General features: G+C 38.7%; 1 protein-coding gene across 16 annotated transcripts in view; it reads right to left on the bottom strand.

Moving 5' to 3' along the window:
* Positions 1-263: 263 nt before the first annotated feature.
* The window catches only part of TNS3 (tensin 3), a 210936-nt gene continuing 192959 nt past the window's right edge, over positions 264-18240 (bottom strand). For all 16 annotated transcript variants that reach the window (XM_059850645.1, XM_059850682.1, XM_059850654.1 and 13 more), the window contains 6 exons: positions 15491-15568; positions 13695-13772; positions 9457-9625; positions 8466-8534; positions 8308-8334; positions 264-7372 (listed from right to left, as the gene is read on the bottom strand). In XM_059850645.1, coding sequence (XP_059706628.1) covers positions 7228-7372; positions 8308-8334; positions 8466-8534; positions 9457-9625; positions 13695-13772; positions 15491-15568 — 566 coding nt within the window. In that variant the 3' untranslated portion in view covers positions 264-7227. The remainder of the gene's footprint in view (positions 7373-8307; positions 8335-8465; positions 8535-9456; positions 9626-13694; positions 13773-15490; positions 15569-18240) is intronic.

Below are 18240 nucleotides of genomic sequence, written 5' to 3'. Positions count from 1 at the left end.
TAGTGGGAGTTTCACATTAGCTTGCAAACAGAAAGGCTTAGAACTAGTACTTCAATCAACATAGTTCTGTTTATTTTTAAAGCTGGATTATTCTACCAGAGTAAACACAAGCATACGGGTCTCCTGGACCAATTCCATCCCACATTTTAATTCCCCATCCATAAAGCATTTCATCCAACTCATTTTTCTGGATTTTCTCTCATACCTGCCATCTGCTTTACAAACAAATCATGACTTGTACATAATACAGGTGGCAACAGAAAAAATCCAAAAGTCAGATTTATTTAGACTGGATACAAATAGTTGTAGATATTTAAAATAAAATTTGAGGACAGTATGTAACAGAAAATAACTCATTGTTACATAAAAAGTTAGTTCTGCTTTTCAAACAACTCTTCAAATAACACTATCAAAGACATCAGAAGATTTTTACAATTATGTAAAAATGTATTTTAATGATTTTAAAGACTTAGTTTTTTTAAAAGGTCATGCAGAAATTTGAGGTGAATCCATTTGTAAACACTGCTTACCTTACTGTAAAGGCACCACTGATTAGCTGCAACCTGGAACACCTTCCATAAAACACTGCTGAAATTGTGTACCTAGAGACGAAATCTTTGCAAGGCAAAGCACCACCTGTTTGTGGGCCACAGAATCATAGATCATAGAATTGTTTTGAGTTGGAGAAGATCCCTAAAGATCTCTACAAGGGCAGGAAAATCTTCCACTAGATCAGGTTGCTTAAAGCCTCATCAAACCTGGCCTTGAACACTTCTAGGGATGGGGCATCCACAGCTTCTCTGGACAACCTGTTCCAGTGCCTCACCACCCTTTGACTCAAAGAATTTCCTCTTCTAAACTTACCCTCTTTCTCTTTAAAACCATTACTCGACCCATCATCCAATCACTATACTGTCTGATAAAGAGTCCTTCCTCATCTTTGCTGTAAGCCTTCCTTAAGTACTGGAACTTTAAGACCACAACCGGTCTCCCTGGAGCCTTCACTTTATTAGGCTAAACCATCCCAAGTCACTCAGTCTGTTTCACAGGGGAGGTACTCCAGCCCCTCTGTCCACCTCCACAAAGCATGGCTTCATTAAGGGGAAGTCATCCCTGATCCACCTTCTGTGATGAAATGAGTGGCTTAGCTCAAGGGAAACCAGCAGATACTGTCTTCCTGGACTTCAGTTTGGCCTTTGACACTGTCTCGGACAACACCCTCATAGACAAGCTGTCGATGTATCTAGACAGGCAGACAGTGAAGTGGGTTGGAAACTGCCTGCATAGCTGGGTGCTGACACAGCTGATGAGCAGTGCAAGGTCTAGTTGGAGGCCAGTAACTAGTGGTCTACCCCAGGGGTCCATACTGGGTTGGGTCCTTCATACCATGTTGTTAATCAATGATCTGGATGGATGATCAGGCAGAGTGTATCCTCTGGAAGTTTGTCGATGACACAAAACTGAGGCTGTGGAAGCTGTGCAGCCTGGCAAAAAGGGCTCAGGGGGAGCTCATCTATGTGTATAAATACAGGGAGGGTGCCAGACTCTTTCCAGTGATGCTCCTTAACAGGACAAGAGGTGATTTGCACAAACTGAAACTCAGGAGGTTACCTCTGAATATTAAGAAACATTGTAAGGGTGACTAAGAATTACCATTGATTGACCAGGGAGACTGGAGATTCTACCCCCAGTAAATTTAAGCTGTTTGAGCAAATGGCTCTAGATGTTCCTCTTTAAGCAACACAGTTGGACTAGATGATCTCTTTAGGTCCCTCCCACCCTCAACCACCCTGTGATTCTGCAAATAATAAAACATTAAAACTGGTCCAAACATTTGTACGTTGTGAGACACTAAATGTCTTCAAAGAAAGGGAAGATAATAAAATAATAAAACATTAAAACTGGTCCAAACATTTGTATGTTGTGAGACACTAAATGTCTTCAAAGAAAGGGAAGAGTTCCAATTTGATATCCCTTGTGACATGTGATGCAAATTCCTTCTCAGTTATTCAGCAAGATCCTTAAATTCTCTAAAAAAGCTCCCCATTGCCCTCTTGGTAGTTCGCCCGATGTGTTAGGTCTCCTGCAAGCTTCCTGTTTCTGACTATGGCTTTTAAAAACTTCTTCAGCTATTTGCCCTTGTGATTTCCTTTGTCCACACTGCCTGATACAGTTTATATTACCGTAATCTTTATTCTAGGTATCAACAGCAAAAGCACATGAGAGATTTATTCTGCCTATCTCGTGGGCCAAGTTTTCTTGTTCCAAGAGTTTTCTAATACAAACATTTAAAAGATTAGAAGGCAGCAGCTTCTGCCCCTTTTATACAGTGTCTGGCTGTATACTTAATGGTCTGTCCAAAGAAATTACATAATGGACAAAAATCAGCCTTTCAAACACAAAAGCACAAAAAAGCCGAATGCTGACTTGTTTAGCCTTGCCAAAAGAAGACTGAGGGACACTAGGGGGAGCAGAATTCCTGCTATAAATATCTCAAGGAGAGAACAGTTATTCATACTAAGGGAACACTGGTATAAGAACAACTGCATATAAACTAGTTGTGAAATTATCTAGGATGAATCGTGATAGCAGATTTTCTTCCCCTGGAGCAAAGACTTAAAATGCAGAGCAGCCTTAAAATGCACCTAACAGCAGCACACATACACAATGGCATCCAGGTTCAAGGACAAGAGTTTAACAGGATAGACTGGACTCTTGACACAAAAGATCATTTTACTATTGCATCCTTGTCATCTGCTCACATTATAATTCATTCTAATAAAAGACCAACACTTTTAATGGACAAATGTCACTTTACAACCATGCACAAACCTCACAAACTGATGAATGACAGTCAAGCACACAGAACGAAAAATTCCTGCCAGTGTATGCCTCACTGTCCTGGGTTGCAAGATGCGGGTGGAGGTCTGTATTCTATTATCACCTGTTAAAGGTATGGCAGTTATCTTCTGTTAATTGGGCAGTTTTTCTTTATCTCTTTCGCAATCAACCCTCCCTCCCGGGAGATATCTTCTGCTAATGGGCCATTGAGTCTCACTGCAGACTGATAAAATTACATCATCCCACTGTGAGATGCTTCGCCCAGAGGGAGGAGCCAAGCACTCCTACCTGGATATAATCTGAGATTTGGAACACCACAGTCAGCGTTCTCCACTGGATTCCCAGAGGAGCACTTTCTTTTCCACTGGATTCCCAGAGGAGCACTTTCTTTTCCACTGGATTCCCAGAGGAAGACCAGGCCCCTCTACACCACCACTGGGCCTTCAGAGGGAAACTACACCCTTCTGCATGATCACTGCTTCAACAGAACCACATCTGTCACTCCAGGAGGACTGCAGCCACAATTCCAATTGGACTGCTACCAACACCCAGACCAACAGGGTGTGAGGTGGTATTCTGACTCCGTCAGTGTTGTTTTGTATTACTGCATTTTTTATTTTAATTTTCTCCCCTAATAAAGAACTGTTATTCCTGCTCCCATATCTTTGCCTGAGAGCCCCTTAATTTCAAAATTATAACAATTCAGAGGCAGGGGGTTTACATTTTCCATTTCAGGGGAGGCTCCTGCCTTCCTCAGCAGACACCTGTCTTTTCAAACCAAGGCACTCACAGAAAAGGCATAAGCATGACATACCAGAGTTTATCAGTCTGAGAAATAACCCTGATAAAGCATGTATATAACTCAACCTTCACTGTCTGGCTGATGCACGGTTTTTGTACCTGTTTCAGCCAGGGGTTAAATTTCTCAGCCCCCTCTGGAAGGTTTTCCAGCATAAGCAGAGTGGAGGCAAAGTTAAATGGTTACAATATCTCAGAGGATGGTATCATATTCTTCCTTCTTACTAAAATATGCAATGCAAGCAATAGATACTTTTATACCATTATAGCCACATATTAACTAGGAAAATCATCCACTTCAACTGACCTGAACCAGTAACACAGGCTCATCTGAAGTACTTGAAGGAAATCTCAAACACTTCTTACAACTAAACCCCAGCACCCAAATTATTAACTCATGAAGGTTTTGCTTACTAGCTGATTTTGAATGCCAGAAGGTAACTTTCATTCGAAATAGACTGCTCTGTGACACTGAGTGGTGGAATTTCACTTTTGTAATTTTATTATAATCTGAAAGAGGCGGTATCTGAAGAGCAGAGAAAATGACTATACAAAGAATTTATGGAACATTCATTTATATACTGAAGACTTTTAGATGCTTCTTTACAGTTTCAAGAAAAAAAAATTAAAATTTTCACTAGTAGGAAAAACCAAGAAAGAAATATTAAATATTTAATGACAGTATTGGATACACAAAACCGTTAATAAAAAACGTGGCTTTTAGCATTTTTGTAGTTTAACTCTGTATGATTATAATAATGTATTTATGAACCACATTAAGAGGGGTCTGGGTAAATATATGTCAACTTGCTGCCATTAGTTATGAAATTGCATATACACATCTACCAAAAATCTTGAAAGAAAGTGCTGTATAAAGATTAGTCTTATATTCGCCATGAACATAAAAGTTCCATGAATATTTTTCTACATGGACTACATAATGGTACATATTGAACTATCTTGCTTTGTCCATTTTAAAATTCATTAAAAAGCAAATGCACATGGCAATATACCATCCAAAGGAATGCAAAATAGAAAACCTCCCTTAGAAACAGGGTAACTTCTTTTTTCCCACTTAGTAAGTAGAGCTAAACTCCCAGAAAATACCACCAGGAGTGTCAGCATGCAATCCCTCATGCTTTTGTATTCAGCAGACCTTGAGAAAGCACAAGGAATATAAAATAAGGTCCTGAATGGAAATGACAATACACGGGGAAAAAAAGACATTTTATTTTCAGCCCAAAGGCCAACACTTAATGTCTAAGAAGACACACTAAAATTTATTATCTACATAAGAGAAAAAATATAGTTTAAAAAATCCTCCTCATTCGAATTCTTACGACACATCAGATTAAAATCTAATTGAGACTTAAATCTACTTGAAATGCCAACTGAAGAATTTCTGTGGGCTCCAACAGGGTGATGAGATTAGACAACTGGACTCTTAGTACACCAAAAGAATCTTAAAAGAAAACTTGTTCTCACATTTTATAAAAGGAGCAAAGCTCCTAGATGTAAGAACTGCATTCTTTTTCTTGGATGGTATATAAACACTGTTTAAGTAGTATACCTCTGTGCCAAAAAAAAATCACTAATCAGAGGTACTTGCCTTTTTTGCTTCAATGGTAGTAGCTACTGAATTCAGCACTTTGGATTGCTTCACCCTTCTACAGATATCCAATGCCTACTGCTACTAATAAACCACTTTCTGGTCCAAATACATTAAACTTCATATATTTCTTCTCTCTCTCTCTTCCTCACCACTTTCCTCTTAAAAAACACAAAGTTATTTACATAAAATTGGTAGTTACACAAATGATTTGGTAACACTTCAGCTATGGTCACTGAATAAGGTTTAACACAGTCCTAATACTTCAGGAAATATAAAGAGAGCTGTTAAAAAACCCCCATATTTTATACAGGGCAAATGTAGTTCAAATTGGTGAATAAAAGGATTAAAATCTACAAGTGGATAAAGTGGTTCATCTATCAACATACAAAATACAGAATGTTATTTTATTCCTCAGGTTATTAACATAATGTTGACAGCTACACATGAAAGAAACCGAATCAATGAAATTTTTCAGCACTTGCCACTCTACAGTTGCATTATAACCATCAGTTCTCATACAGGGATCTAGTACTGCTCTTTTTGAATGAGTGGGAACTACACAGGAGATCTCAATGGCTTACTCTCCCTGTGCAGGCTTCCACTGTAACCTACTGCATCAATTTTCTATAAAGCTAAATAGCACTTTCTTATGTATTTCAAATATCAATGTGTTAAGAAAGATAAAGAGATATGTACAGGCGTGCTGGATGTAGAAATCATGACATAAATGCTCTCAAGAAATGGGACGAAGTAACAAAATAAATTCCATTCACTTTCAGATTCCCTAGATCAAGGAATAACAAATCAAATATAGTTCCTACAGATGGGAAAAAAAAGGTAAAATAATCCTCAAAACTCCAGCAAAATAATGGGGTAGAAGAGTCCGTAAATATAGTTACATATTACGTAGGGGAATAAAACAGTACTGCAGAGGCAGAAAATGGGAAGTGTCTTGTCACTGTAAGACGAAAGACAAAATATCAGACTATCTTCTCTAGCAAGGCACAGGCTACACAAGCATTTACTTACACAAAATAGTGCTAAAGGTAAACCTCAACAGTGGTCTAGTTTAAGAATTATCTCTCTGACATACCAAGATCTGAGATCCACTATAAATAATCTGTCACTAGTAAAAATGCATAAATTATACAATCTTCCTCTTTGCTTTTCCCTCATTTTTATCCTGTAATTACTAAAATGCTTAATCTTCCCTGCTTAGTTCTCCATATTTAAAAAATTACAAAAACCCCCTTATTATAGAACAGATTTTCACACCCCTTTTTGTTCTGCCAATTCTGCTCTATTGAAAAATTTTCAAACTAAAACAGCTCAGCCTTCTTAACACTAAACACAGAGCAATCTTCCTGAATATTCCACACTGCCTCTCCTTTCTTACCATAAAACAACTTGCACAAACGTTCTCTTCACATACGCCTTCCCCTTTCTCCATTCAGTTCTCATCACTGATCACAAAGACATAGGGAAGAGCAAATAGTTTTCCTCAGATGATCATTCTCCTAAAAGCACATTTGTAAGGCCTATAACTACCATTGATGCAACCATGGCAAGTGTCTCTGTGGAGGTTTTACAGAACACTTCCTGAACAAAAAAGTAGTGCAATCTACTAAGTATTTCTGCTCCAATAAACTATGAGAAACAGCATATGAAGATACATTAGAAACCCATCAGAAGAAAAGTTCTTCATTTATGCTTCATTCAGGTAAAGGCTATGTGGTTTAGGGTGGCACCCAGCTTCTTTTGTTTTGTCCTCTGATATAAAAACAAAAAATAATGCTCTGTAAGGCATCTTGAAGAAAAAGCCTGAGCTCTTGCAAACACAATACACAGATCATCCTCTGCTTTCCTTACTGGGAATGACAATATTCAGACATTGTTGCTGAATAGCTTTTCTCCCTCTCACAGTGATTTCCTTCAGTGAAGTCAGCGAAGAGTTCTGAATCAAGGATGGAAAGGCATCAGATCTTCTTCTGGGATCCAATCATGACCTTTGATACAAAGTTCACAATAGCACTGGCAGGTTGCTCTGGATCATGCTCTGCAAAGAGGTGGCAGACGTTGTCTGTGGCACTGCCTTGCTTCCTGGCAATGAACCCAAACACTCTGCAAGGGCAGCAATCAAAGTATGTCAGAGAACTGACAGATAGGCATTGCCTCACTTCATAAAACAGAAAAGATACTGGAGAAACCAAGCACACATATCAGACTTCTCTGTTCTGATGGACAAGGTTCCATGTGGCTGCTAAACACAGTGGTCCAGATGGACCAGCCAGCTCAGGAGAGAATCAAGGAAGCAGACTGTCCCCTTCCTGCTACTCTTGTCCATATGGCATCCTGTACTGTTGGCTGTCAGAGATATGCTGCTAACCCCGGAGATATATTTAATCTGATTTGATACTGCTGTTGCTTAACCTGGCTTGAGGGTGTGGTGTGGTGTGTCAGGGATTGCCCAAAGAGAGGATTTTGAGGGCCACACATCTTAGTGGACAGAGTACTGGAAAAAGGATTTAAGCCATCTATTTCTGTTCCTTTCCAGAAACAAGTGCTGAGCCTCTCTGTGTAAGTTATTTCTTTTGATTAAAGGGTGACAACAAAGTTTGCCTTCAACAGAAAACACTTTGCAATCCACAGGTAACCATGTATTTATGCCACACACTAACATTACTAGCAGCGTTTTCATCTATGTACCAGGAGAGGGATTTTTTTTAAAGCTATGAGTCTAAGTGAGAAAAGCTTGTGCTAAGTCTTGCTGGACAGGTGGAACACAAAACTGAGAGAGCAAATATCTCCAATGCCTGAAACCATAGTCAAATCACAAACCCGCAATCTAAATAAACCATGTGAGCTCTGGCTCCAGACTTCCCACCCCCACCCACCACATAATGAGGCTCCAGTTTGCAGAGGTGTAGGTAAAGTAACCAATGTCTAATTACAAAGGGCTGAGAGAATTTTGTCTCTGAACAGATGCTTTCCCTTCCACTTCTCAGACAAAAGTAATTTAGAACACCAAACATTCAGTTAAAAGAGACTCTACTTACTTTGCAGAAAGGCCATCTTTCATCCACCTAGTCCATTAAGAAAGCAGTAAAAAAAACAAAGAATGGAGAAATAAAAATGTTAGTTTTAGTTTGTTTGTTGTGCTTTTTTGGTAGAACAATACAAATAACATATTAAAAATACTGCTTGTCATACTTACTTTCTGTCCTGTGGATCCAAAGCACAGAAAATAACAGTGTTGACTGAATAATGTCGCCGAAAAAAGAGTCTGGATAGGAAGAAAGAAAATGAATTTCAGAAACAGTAAAGATGCTTAGAATTCCAAACAATAAACTAATCTGAAAAATAAATTATATTTAGTCTTAATTTAACAATATTTTTTGCTATCTTTGAGTGACTTTGAAACTCACCTGAACTGCTCCAACCCAATAAATACGTATTTAAAGCACTAATATAAAGTTTTTTGAACTAAAGGAAAACTGATTCTCAAGCTAAGAGCTAGGAGTATGAAATTTATTTTTTCTAAAAACTGGCCATTTAAATACTATTTTAGTGAGACAGACAACTTTGTGGAACTTGCAAATAATTTGATCATGTAACACTTCAAAATATTCACACTCCTAGGCATTACCATTAAGGTAAAGGTTCTGTCATCTGCTACAAATGATTGCAAACCCCATGGAATGAAGAAGTCTGGCACTTTTTTTTTTTTTTTTTAAACTTATAATGAATTCCTGTTGCCGTTCCTTTGTTATTGTAATTTTTTGAATTGAAAGAGTTTGTGGTAGCCTAACTAGCACTTAGAACAAAGTAAATATAAATTAACTTTTTATCACAGTTTTTTACAGGCTATCCAAAACACTGTTTCAGATCCTGGAAATACACATCATCTGCTTAAGTCACCTCTGTTCAGTGATACTGGTGAAAGACATCATGAAGATAAATTACTTCACAGAATAGGTTCAATATCAAATGCTAGCAAAGCCAGTACTTTCCCAAGAAATAACAATAAAAATGTCTTATCAAAGTGACCTTCCAAATCTTACACAGTCACCATCATTCCTATAATCCTAGTGTCCTCTGAGACAGAGATTGCAAAATGTAACTAGGAACATCAAATCAACAGTGGCCAGCTAATCCCCTCTGACAGGGACAGGGCCGATAATCCCTGCCCATCTTTATTTGCTTACTTTCTTTGATTATCTGTCAGTGTGATTCCCTGAGCAGACACCTTGAAATGGACAACAGTTGAGACAGGAGATGGATCTTGCATCAACGTCAGGCTCAATGCTTTCTGTACTGCCTGGTATCCTGTGAGGGACTCCATCTCTACTGAATTCAGGTACCAAACATTACAAGCTGTAATGAAAGAGGGGAAAGATTTTGAGAGGTCATAAGCTTTTTACTCTCCACTTGGTTTTAATACCTTTATATCAAAGCCAATGAATATATTTATTATTATCCATACATATCCTGAAATTTAAAAAAATTCAAAGCAACACCAGAGAGTACACTTGTGGGAGTGTACACTGGAGCAAAGGCATTCCTGAAAGAATGGGGATATTTTGCTTTAAAGTTCAAATACATCAGCCAGTAAGAAAATACACATTTGCAGCATATATTCACACTTTCTACAGTTTCAAATATTTAAACTATAGTCAAAGGAAACCATTCACTTGATTGGCAAGACAAGAATGTTTTCACGCCAGAAAGAACTGAGGGTTATTTCAAAGCTCATTTCACTTTAATTCTCATTAATAGTTTATGTATGTTAAATTATTTTAGAGCAAGTAAAACAATTTCCATACTGATAAAAGTTACCGACATACACTTTTAGGCCTTTATTTCACCATGCACTTACTTCTAAAAGTACTATTCCCCTTCTAGAGATATTAGCAACTTCTGAAATATCTCTATAAAATAGATACTCACTGGTTTCTAAGGTTATCAAACAGGTTTTTTACATGCTTTCGTATCAAATCTGCAGTGAGCACTAAGAAAATATGTATTATATAGCATTATACAGTAGTACTGTACTACTCTATAATACTACATTGTACAGTGGCATCTAAAATATGGACTAGCATATGGCAGTAACAGAATTATTCACATGCTTACTATGGAACTATGGTATAAAGTCAAATTTACAAACAAATTAAGAACAAGCAAGAATGATTATGCACATCCATAACTAAACACTAGCGCCAAGAAATTTCGTCTTTGGTAAAAACACTTGTGTAGGTATCCAGGACAAAATTTACAACTCTGTCAGCTGACACATACAAATTACCATGGTTACATTTCATTTGTTTAGCTAGCCAACATTACTATGAAAGCAAACACTAAATTAAATCTAACAGTTTTTCTTTTTATTTAGCTATTCTGTAATCTGTCTTAAGATTTCTCCTATGACTATCTACATAAAATTATAGAGTTAGACACTGGCACTTTCAAAACAACCAAGTAATCATACAGTTATAAAATGCATAAGCCCAAGTTTGACTCCATCATAATGATCAGCCCAGTAAGTTCAAGATCTGGAGTCCATCAGTGAAAGAAGGGATCCTGACATTTCATTTATCTGATTTGAAAGTGTAAAATTTCAAAAATGTATTTTTGCATTGCTATGAAAATTTCAAAAACTTTTGCTTCAATCAGTTAAATTCATGCACAGAGGACTTACTATGATGAGTAGCAACCCAAAACTGTAATGAACATTCCAAACCATAAACTCTCTTCTTCTCCCCTCATTACTGTGTACAGTCGCTACAGATCTAAAGCTCTTCACTATCCTGTGGGTCCTTCCCCAGAACAGTAAGTTTCCCTTCTTTCAAAGCCACACACATCAAAGTCCCTTCCTCTTCTGCCACACAGTGCATTGCTGTCAACAGACTGTTTTCAGGTTTTGTTTCTAAATGAAATTTCCAAGCATTTTATCTAGATTGCCTTCAAAGTGATAGTTCAAACAGAAGTTACCCAATACAGAGTGTCCTTGGCATCTGTAGCACAGAAAATAATAAATGGAAACTTACAGAAGTGTTGCAAAGTGAAAAATGTCAGCTTAAAAAAAAGGAGAGAAAAGGTAATGAGAAACACAGAAAGATTTGTCATTAAAGAACATCATGCATGGCCTGACAAGGTATTGAGAACAGTAATCTTGGAGAAACCATGCTCCAAGCTACAACAAAAGTAAGACCTTTTGTTCAATGCAGCTGCCCTGCAATGTTGCTACTTTTCTCTTTCACAGATGACGTTTTGGAGCACATCTGTGCCACCAGCAACAGCTTAACAATGCTGCTCGGAAACTGGGAATGTCCTTTGTTCAGAATGCTTAGTTACTTGACTGCATCAGTGTAAAGAGAATTAAGAACTGCAATTTATTTGAGCAGAAAATGTTGTTGCTGAACAGGAAGATTAATAAAGCAAGGTGTATTCTAGGGAAAAGCCTCTTATCTGTATGGTTTCCAGTCTTCAATTGTCAGTGTCTAAGAAGCAAAGGATTTCTAGTCAGCTTCAGCACTCAGAACCTGGAAAAGCTCATTAGGTTTTTCAGGAAGCTATAAAAAATAATCATTTGAGGAAAACACTGTTTTTTAGCTTGTGAAGTGAGAGAAGTGTGGGTATAGAAGGGCAGGGAGAAAGTATATCTGCTTTAAAGTTTCTTTGAAAGGACTCCATTTACATGTTTTGAATCTGCACTTCAGTGTTGAACTCCACAACTTGAATGCTTCTGTGACTGGAAAGAGAACCCTGATGCATCACGGCAAAAAAAAAAAAAAAAAAACAAACTCTGAGAACCTCTCATAGCTAATTTATCTATTTGGGTTCCAAACCCTTGTTTAAAAACAACAAAAACATCAAAACATGTTAAAACCAAATGTATAAAGTACCCTAAATGATCCATGATACGAAAGCTCCCATAAAGATTTATCTGACTACTGCCCCACCTGAAGAAATAATTCTTTCTTTTTCTTTGAAAAGCATTGTCTGAGCAAGGAGAAACCACTATTTCTTGGAAGATAATATATGCCCCTTTTGATAGCTTTTCTAAGACGTAAAGCTCTACAAAAATTGATTCTCTGTTTTTTTTTCCCTGTTGGCCACAATTAACACTAATTAGCAGCAAGCTAGTATGTGCTCACTTGCAGCACAGCCTCACAAAGGTTTGCCATTGCCTCAGCCACGCATGCCTGCTCAATTACAGCACTTGAAGTGGTGCTTCAAATTTTGAAGTCAAAGCAGATTGCTGCATAAGCAAAGAGCAACACTCTTTCCAGAGCTGGCCAGCTTGACAACTGCCCCTTCAGAAGTGCTCTAAAAATGCATGAGGGCAATGAGGCAGCATTCTTAGAAACACGTGCTTTGCCACAACACTCACTTGTGGATCCAGAGGTAGGCTAAACTCAAAAGAAAGGGGAAATGTAGTGTATTCCTGTGCTCTAACGGCACTAATTGGGTGGCTTCTGGGGAGAATGCAGAACAACCTGAAAACCAACGACCACTGCAGGACATGGGCAGGATCCCCCAGACATGCCCACTGTACAGCAGAATAACACAGTTGGTCACATTTCTAAAGACAACTTAGATTGTGCAGGAGTACTTAGAGCCTTGTCCAATACGGTGAGTTAGAATGTCACCACACTTTTCCAGACAGACAAGTTCTCTGGATCAGATGCACGCTAACAAAGCAGGTAAGAAGCAGAGCACACCTCTACTCAGCTCTTGCAAAAACCCTAGTCTGAGAGCCATACAGATGGTAACAGTGCACAGCATCACACAATTTGAACATACTCTGGTCATGGTTCTTCTGTCACATCAAATAAGCTTGCGGTAACACAACTCAACTTGCCAGAACGGGTACTCCACTATGCATAAGAATCCATAAAAGCATCCAGTGGAAAAGACACATGACATTTCCTAAGAAAATGCAGCACCAGGCAAAGTAAAGAGAACTGTTCTTTAATATTTTTTTCAGATTGATGCAACAGTAAGCATTTTGCAGTGGTATTGTTAATCCCTATGATGAGAACTTAAGCCTAACTGAACACCTTCCTTAGTTGGCTTTTGCAGACCTCACACATAGTTCTTGAACCTTTGCAACCACAGGTTGAAAATATCCTCTCAAAGTTTATCAGTTATGAAAGCAATGTCCTGCTGAAAAATCACCGTGCTTGAAGTAACCTACATACACCTCATATTCTCACAAGACACATGATGGGAAATGGAACACAGAATGTAGGAGCTGGTTGCAGAAAACAGAAAAAACTTGGTACATATCCTCACAATGCCTTTTACACTTCTACCCAGCACAATAAATTTAACTGCTATCTTTAAAAATCCTTTAATCCAATCTAAGCTTCAGCTTCTCCCAACCTGTAAGATACAAACTTTGGTAACAGTCAAATACAAGGATAAAAGTTTAACAGACCTGCACCCTGTTTGAGAAGCTCTGCAGCTGAGTTTGCAGCAGTTTGTGGAGAAGTTTCTGCTATCTCCTCCAAGGGATCTGCAAAGAGAAAACACTGTCCATGTCTTGTATGGATTTAAATCAACAAATCAAAGTCCACAGTCATGTATGAGCTGTTACACTTATAACTGTGATCCCATCTACTGAACAACTCTTGGCCAGAAACATGAAACCACCTTTTATCTGCAATTATAATCATCTATGTAGGTTTTGTGCTGCATCAGTTTGTTTTTTTTTGCCTTGAGCACTGCAAGCAGGATGCTTAACTTTTATTTCCTGACAATAAAAGACATAACACAGGCATATGCTGTAGGGACTCACATGATTACACATTAAGACAATACTTATAGCTGTATTCCCTCACTACAGCCAAAAATATCTTGACTAGTGTGATTTTAATGATATCATTTGATTTGTATGATTTACAGTAATTTATACAAAAAAGACTCTGTTACCATGATGAAATCAATTACTTATATTATGATCCAGAGGATGACAACAAAACCTTCTTCTTAAGTTGAAAAAAAACCATCTGAACCATTAGACAGCAGTGGAACGTTTCCTCCCAATTGACTGTTAAAAGTAGTAAGAAAACTGTCCACCAACATATTATTTGAGGTATATAAATACATGTAAAAAGATCTCACTTACTGCTGCATTTAGCATGAGGCATGCTGTCTTTGAATATAATCAAATGAGGAAGAGAGCCATAATACAGTTTGTGAGACTATTCATATGGTTAGTTACAGTTATCCAAACATTTTAAATACTCCAGGCACTGTATCCTGTCATTAACTACAGAAAACCATCTTAAAATGCATAATCAAATTGGATTAAAAAATAAAACCAAAATAAAATTTCACTGTGGTATGTTTATTCAAGACAAGGCAAATGTTCCAGACCTCCAATGAACCTCTGGAAGAACAGAGTAATTTTTCCATCTTAGGTGAGGGGGATAGAGAGAACAAGCCAACCTCCACACTGTTTCACCATATAAATGCATGAGATCTCTTGTCACATCTACCAGAGCATATTTTTGTGCTAAAATGGTTTCACTGGTGTATTTGCATAATCAAATGCTATTTTTGTATAATAACATATGGTCTATGACTAAAGTTTAAAGGGTTTAAGAAGCCCTTTAAAGCCATAAACCACAAGAATGTTTAATATTTCAATAATGTGTCTGGGGTTAACTTCATGTGGGAAAACATAAGACAACTGAATTACTGGACAAGCATGAGCATTTGGTTTTTGTCTTAAGAGTGGTTTATGAAATCAGTATAAGCAAAATTAGCATTATAATTCCATGCAGCAACTTGGCATTTTGATTATGTACCTGAACAATGTCTGAACCTGTACAAGTTGCTACACTCTTCCTACCAGTGTCCCACTCTGGGCACCATCTACTCGTTTTCTACTTGTCCTTTTGCTATCCAGACCTGAATGAGTGGTTAAATCTAACCATACACTGGCATCATGTCATGTCTAAGGAGGACATTTGTCTTCCCACATGGCAAATTACTGCATGGATTTCCACGATGAATATATGCTTATGACTGGAATATTACAGTACCAGTATGCTCACAACCACACTTTGGATAAGGCTCATCACCAATACTGAAGACAACATCACAACTTCCTCCTTGGTGAGTTTTTGCTCAGATCTTAACTTCTGACACATTCACCTGCCTTCAGACACTGACACTTTGAAGCAAAACTTGGCTGGGAATATCTCTTCTGTACTTCAACAAGCATACCTCTGTCTGGGATGAGGAGCTTGCAGGGCAATGCCAGTGGAGTGATGGAATGCTGATACACTAGAGCTGTCAAACTCCCTGTGGTCAGAAAAGTAACAAGACATGCACAGTTAACTTGGCAGGCAACAAGAATACTTAAGTTATGTTTGCTCTCAAGTATTTTACAGACTAAGGATCCCCTCTGTTTCACTTTAAAAATCTCTTGGGTCCTAAGCCAAGATCTTCTTGAACTCAGTAATCACAATTCTATGTTCCCTTTCCCTCTTATATACACTGCTTAGATCCTAACCTAAATGTCTGTGCTTCAAATGACGATAGCACAAAAATTACAAAATCAGTAACATATACAAGTCAGTAAATTCTTTTCAATGCTCTTAGCTTCTGCTACATTAAATGTAGTAAATTCTTATGAAGGTGGCAAGAGCACATGAGGTTGCTTGTGCTACATGATGAGGTAAAAAAATGCAAGTTCCACCTCTCAGCCACCTAGTCTCCAGCATCTAGTGTTCTGTCTACACACGCCTCTATTTTGTAATTCTGAAAGTATAAAAGATATTCCAGGTAAAACCTCTTCCATTTAAGGCAGCAGTGATGTACATAGAATTCCTTATTAAATGATTCTTCTTTTCTATTCGAAGTCACTCTTGCAATTTGGTCTTGGCTTAACTGAAGTAATTCAATATTAGTTACCTTTGATATTATCATGTCAGACTATAAGGAGTGAGACGAAGGCATAGTATTCATCAGCCTGTTTGTACAAAAAGCCATCCTTCAATCCCATTTACTAACAAGCAGCAAACATTACAACCATGTGCTGGAGAAAAATCCCAGTTCAACCAAAACCAACCGCATCTTTACAGCCCGTCAAAAATTTCTTTGAAACAGAAAGATGATCCAATTCTACAAGGGTCCTACAGAAACGCAAAGACTGATCGATACTATTTGTCCTCCATGATCTTACCCATAAATATGCATAGTAGTGCCTGTTCACCTACTTGGTGAACCAGTTTTGAGCCTGTGTCTTGGGTTACAATGTGGGGTGTTACCAAGCTAGGTATTCTACTCCCATCTACATAACTCCTGATGAAGTGTTAACAGTGGGACATTTTTAACAGCTGCCCAGTGTGCATCCAACGCTTCAGACTGGATGTTAGATAAGGGAGAAGAGGCAAACCCTGCAAGGCACAATGGTCTTCACAATTAACTCAGGCATGGTAACTACACCCATCCTGAGGGGTCATCTCTGCTCAGGGGCCACTGTGGCCTCAATGGCCCTAGCAAGAATGGAAGATTGCAATGACTCAAGAGTATGACACCATTCCACTGTGAAACTCCCCACCCGGAGAGAGGTACCACCTGAACCTGACTGTTTATCATCTGGGGTTTTGGAGACTTGGGGCACCACCACCATTGTTCAACAGACCCAGAGGAAGACCAGACCTTTCACAAGACCATGGCTTTCAACAAGACTGCAATCATCACTTCAACAGGATTGCAACCACTGCTTAATCAGACTGTGACCACCACCCTGACCAACAGAGTGCAAGATTGTACTCTGACTTAGTGAGTTTAAGCCAGTTTTTATGTATCACAGCATTTACAGTTATATTTTTTATTAAACTGTAACTCTGACCTGCTCTCAAGGTATTTGTGTGGGGTTCATCTCTCACTGTGGTTTATTTTCAAACCAGCACAGGCTGTACAAACTGAAAGACTAGAAGATGTTCAAACTAAATGACTGGTAGGACTACATAGGTGCCTAAACAGGTACTTCAAGATTGAGGAATGGACTAGAAGTTCTCATTTAAGGTAAGTCTCATGCTAAATACTGATCAACTTCAGTCTACCTTTATTTTAAATGCAACTTTATTTCAAATCATTTAATTTTATGGTAGACGACCCTTTCACAGGTGTATGTGACAAGGCTTGTAACAGGGGGTGGGAGGGCTCCAGGAAGACCTCTGGGTAAAAGTCAGGGGAGCTTTTCATGCCAAACACAGCCCATTCCAGCAGACCCACTGCAGGGCACCTACGGAAAAAAGGCTGGGTAAGACACAGCAGAGAGAATGCCATGGACAGAGGAGGAGGAGGAGGAGATGCTCTGGGTATCCAAGTTGCCATCCCCCACCCTGTAGCCTCTGGAGGACCTCACCTTGGAACAGATGGGACATTTTCTGTGGTCAATGGAGAACACATGCTCAAACATGTGTTTGATTTTTTTTTTTTTTCCCTGCTAGATGGAAGCCTACAAGGAAAGCCCATACCCCAGGAAGGAAAAACTGGGAGAGAGATGAAGCAGCACAGGAACTTAATGATCATATGCTCTCACACCCACTGCAGTGGGCATAAGGAGTCTGGGAGGAAGCAGTGAAATTGAGCTTGGAAAAGGGGAAGGAAAAGTGTCTTTGTTTCTCATGTTAAGGAAACTTCTCTGTCTGACCATCCAGGAGCCATTCTGGCAGTCACTCTTGCACCACCTGAGCTGGTACTCAAAGCTCCTTCACAGCTACACACCCCACACTTACAGTCAGATGTTTCCTCAGAAGCTTAACCCCAGATTTCCCTTAGCAGAGTCTCAGACTTCGAGATCATTAAAACAATTTAATTTTGGTGCAACAACTTAATAACAAAATAACAGCTCAAACTGGGTGCCTCTGAGGCGAGATACCCTTACAATCAAAAGGCAGGAAAGCCTGGGGGTTGGCTGCTGCAGCTGCACCTCCTGAGCGGTCACCTGGCCATACAGGTCC

This window comes from Haemorhous mexicanus, chromosome 1 (genome assembly GCF_027477595.1).
Source record: "Haemorhous mexicanus isolate bHaeMex1 chromosome 1, bHaeMex1.pri, whole genome shotgun sequence".
Classification (NCBI taxonomy): Eukaryota; Metazoa; Chordata; class Aves; order Passeriformes; family Fringillidae; genus Haemorhous; species Haemorhous mexicanus.
This window is presented reverse-complemented; position numbering and strand designations above follow the sequence as displayed.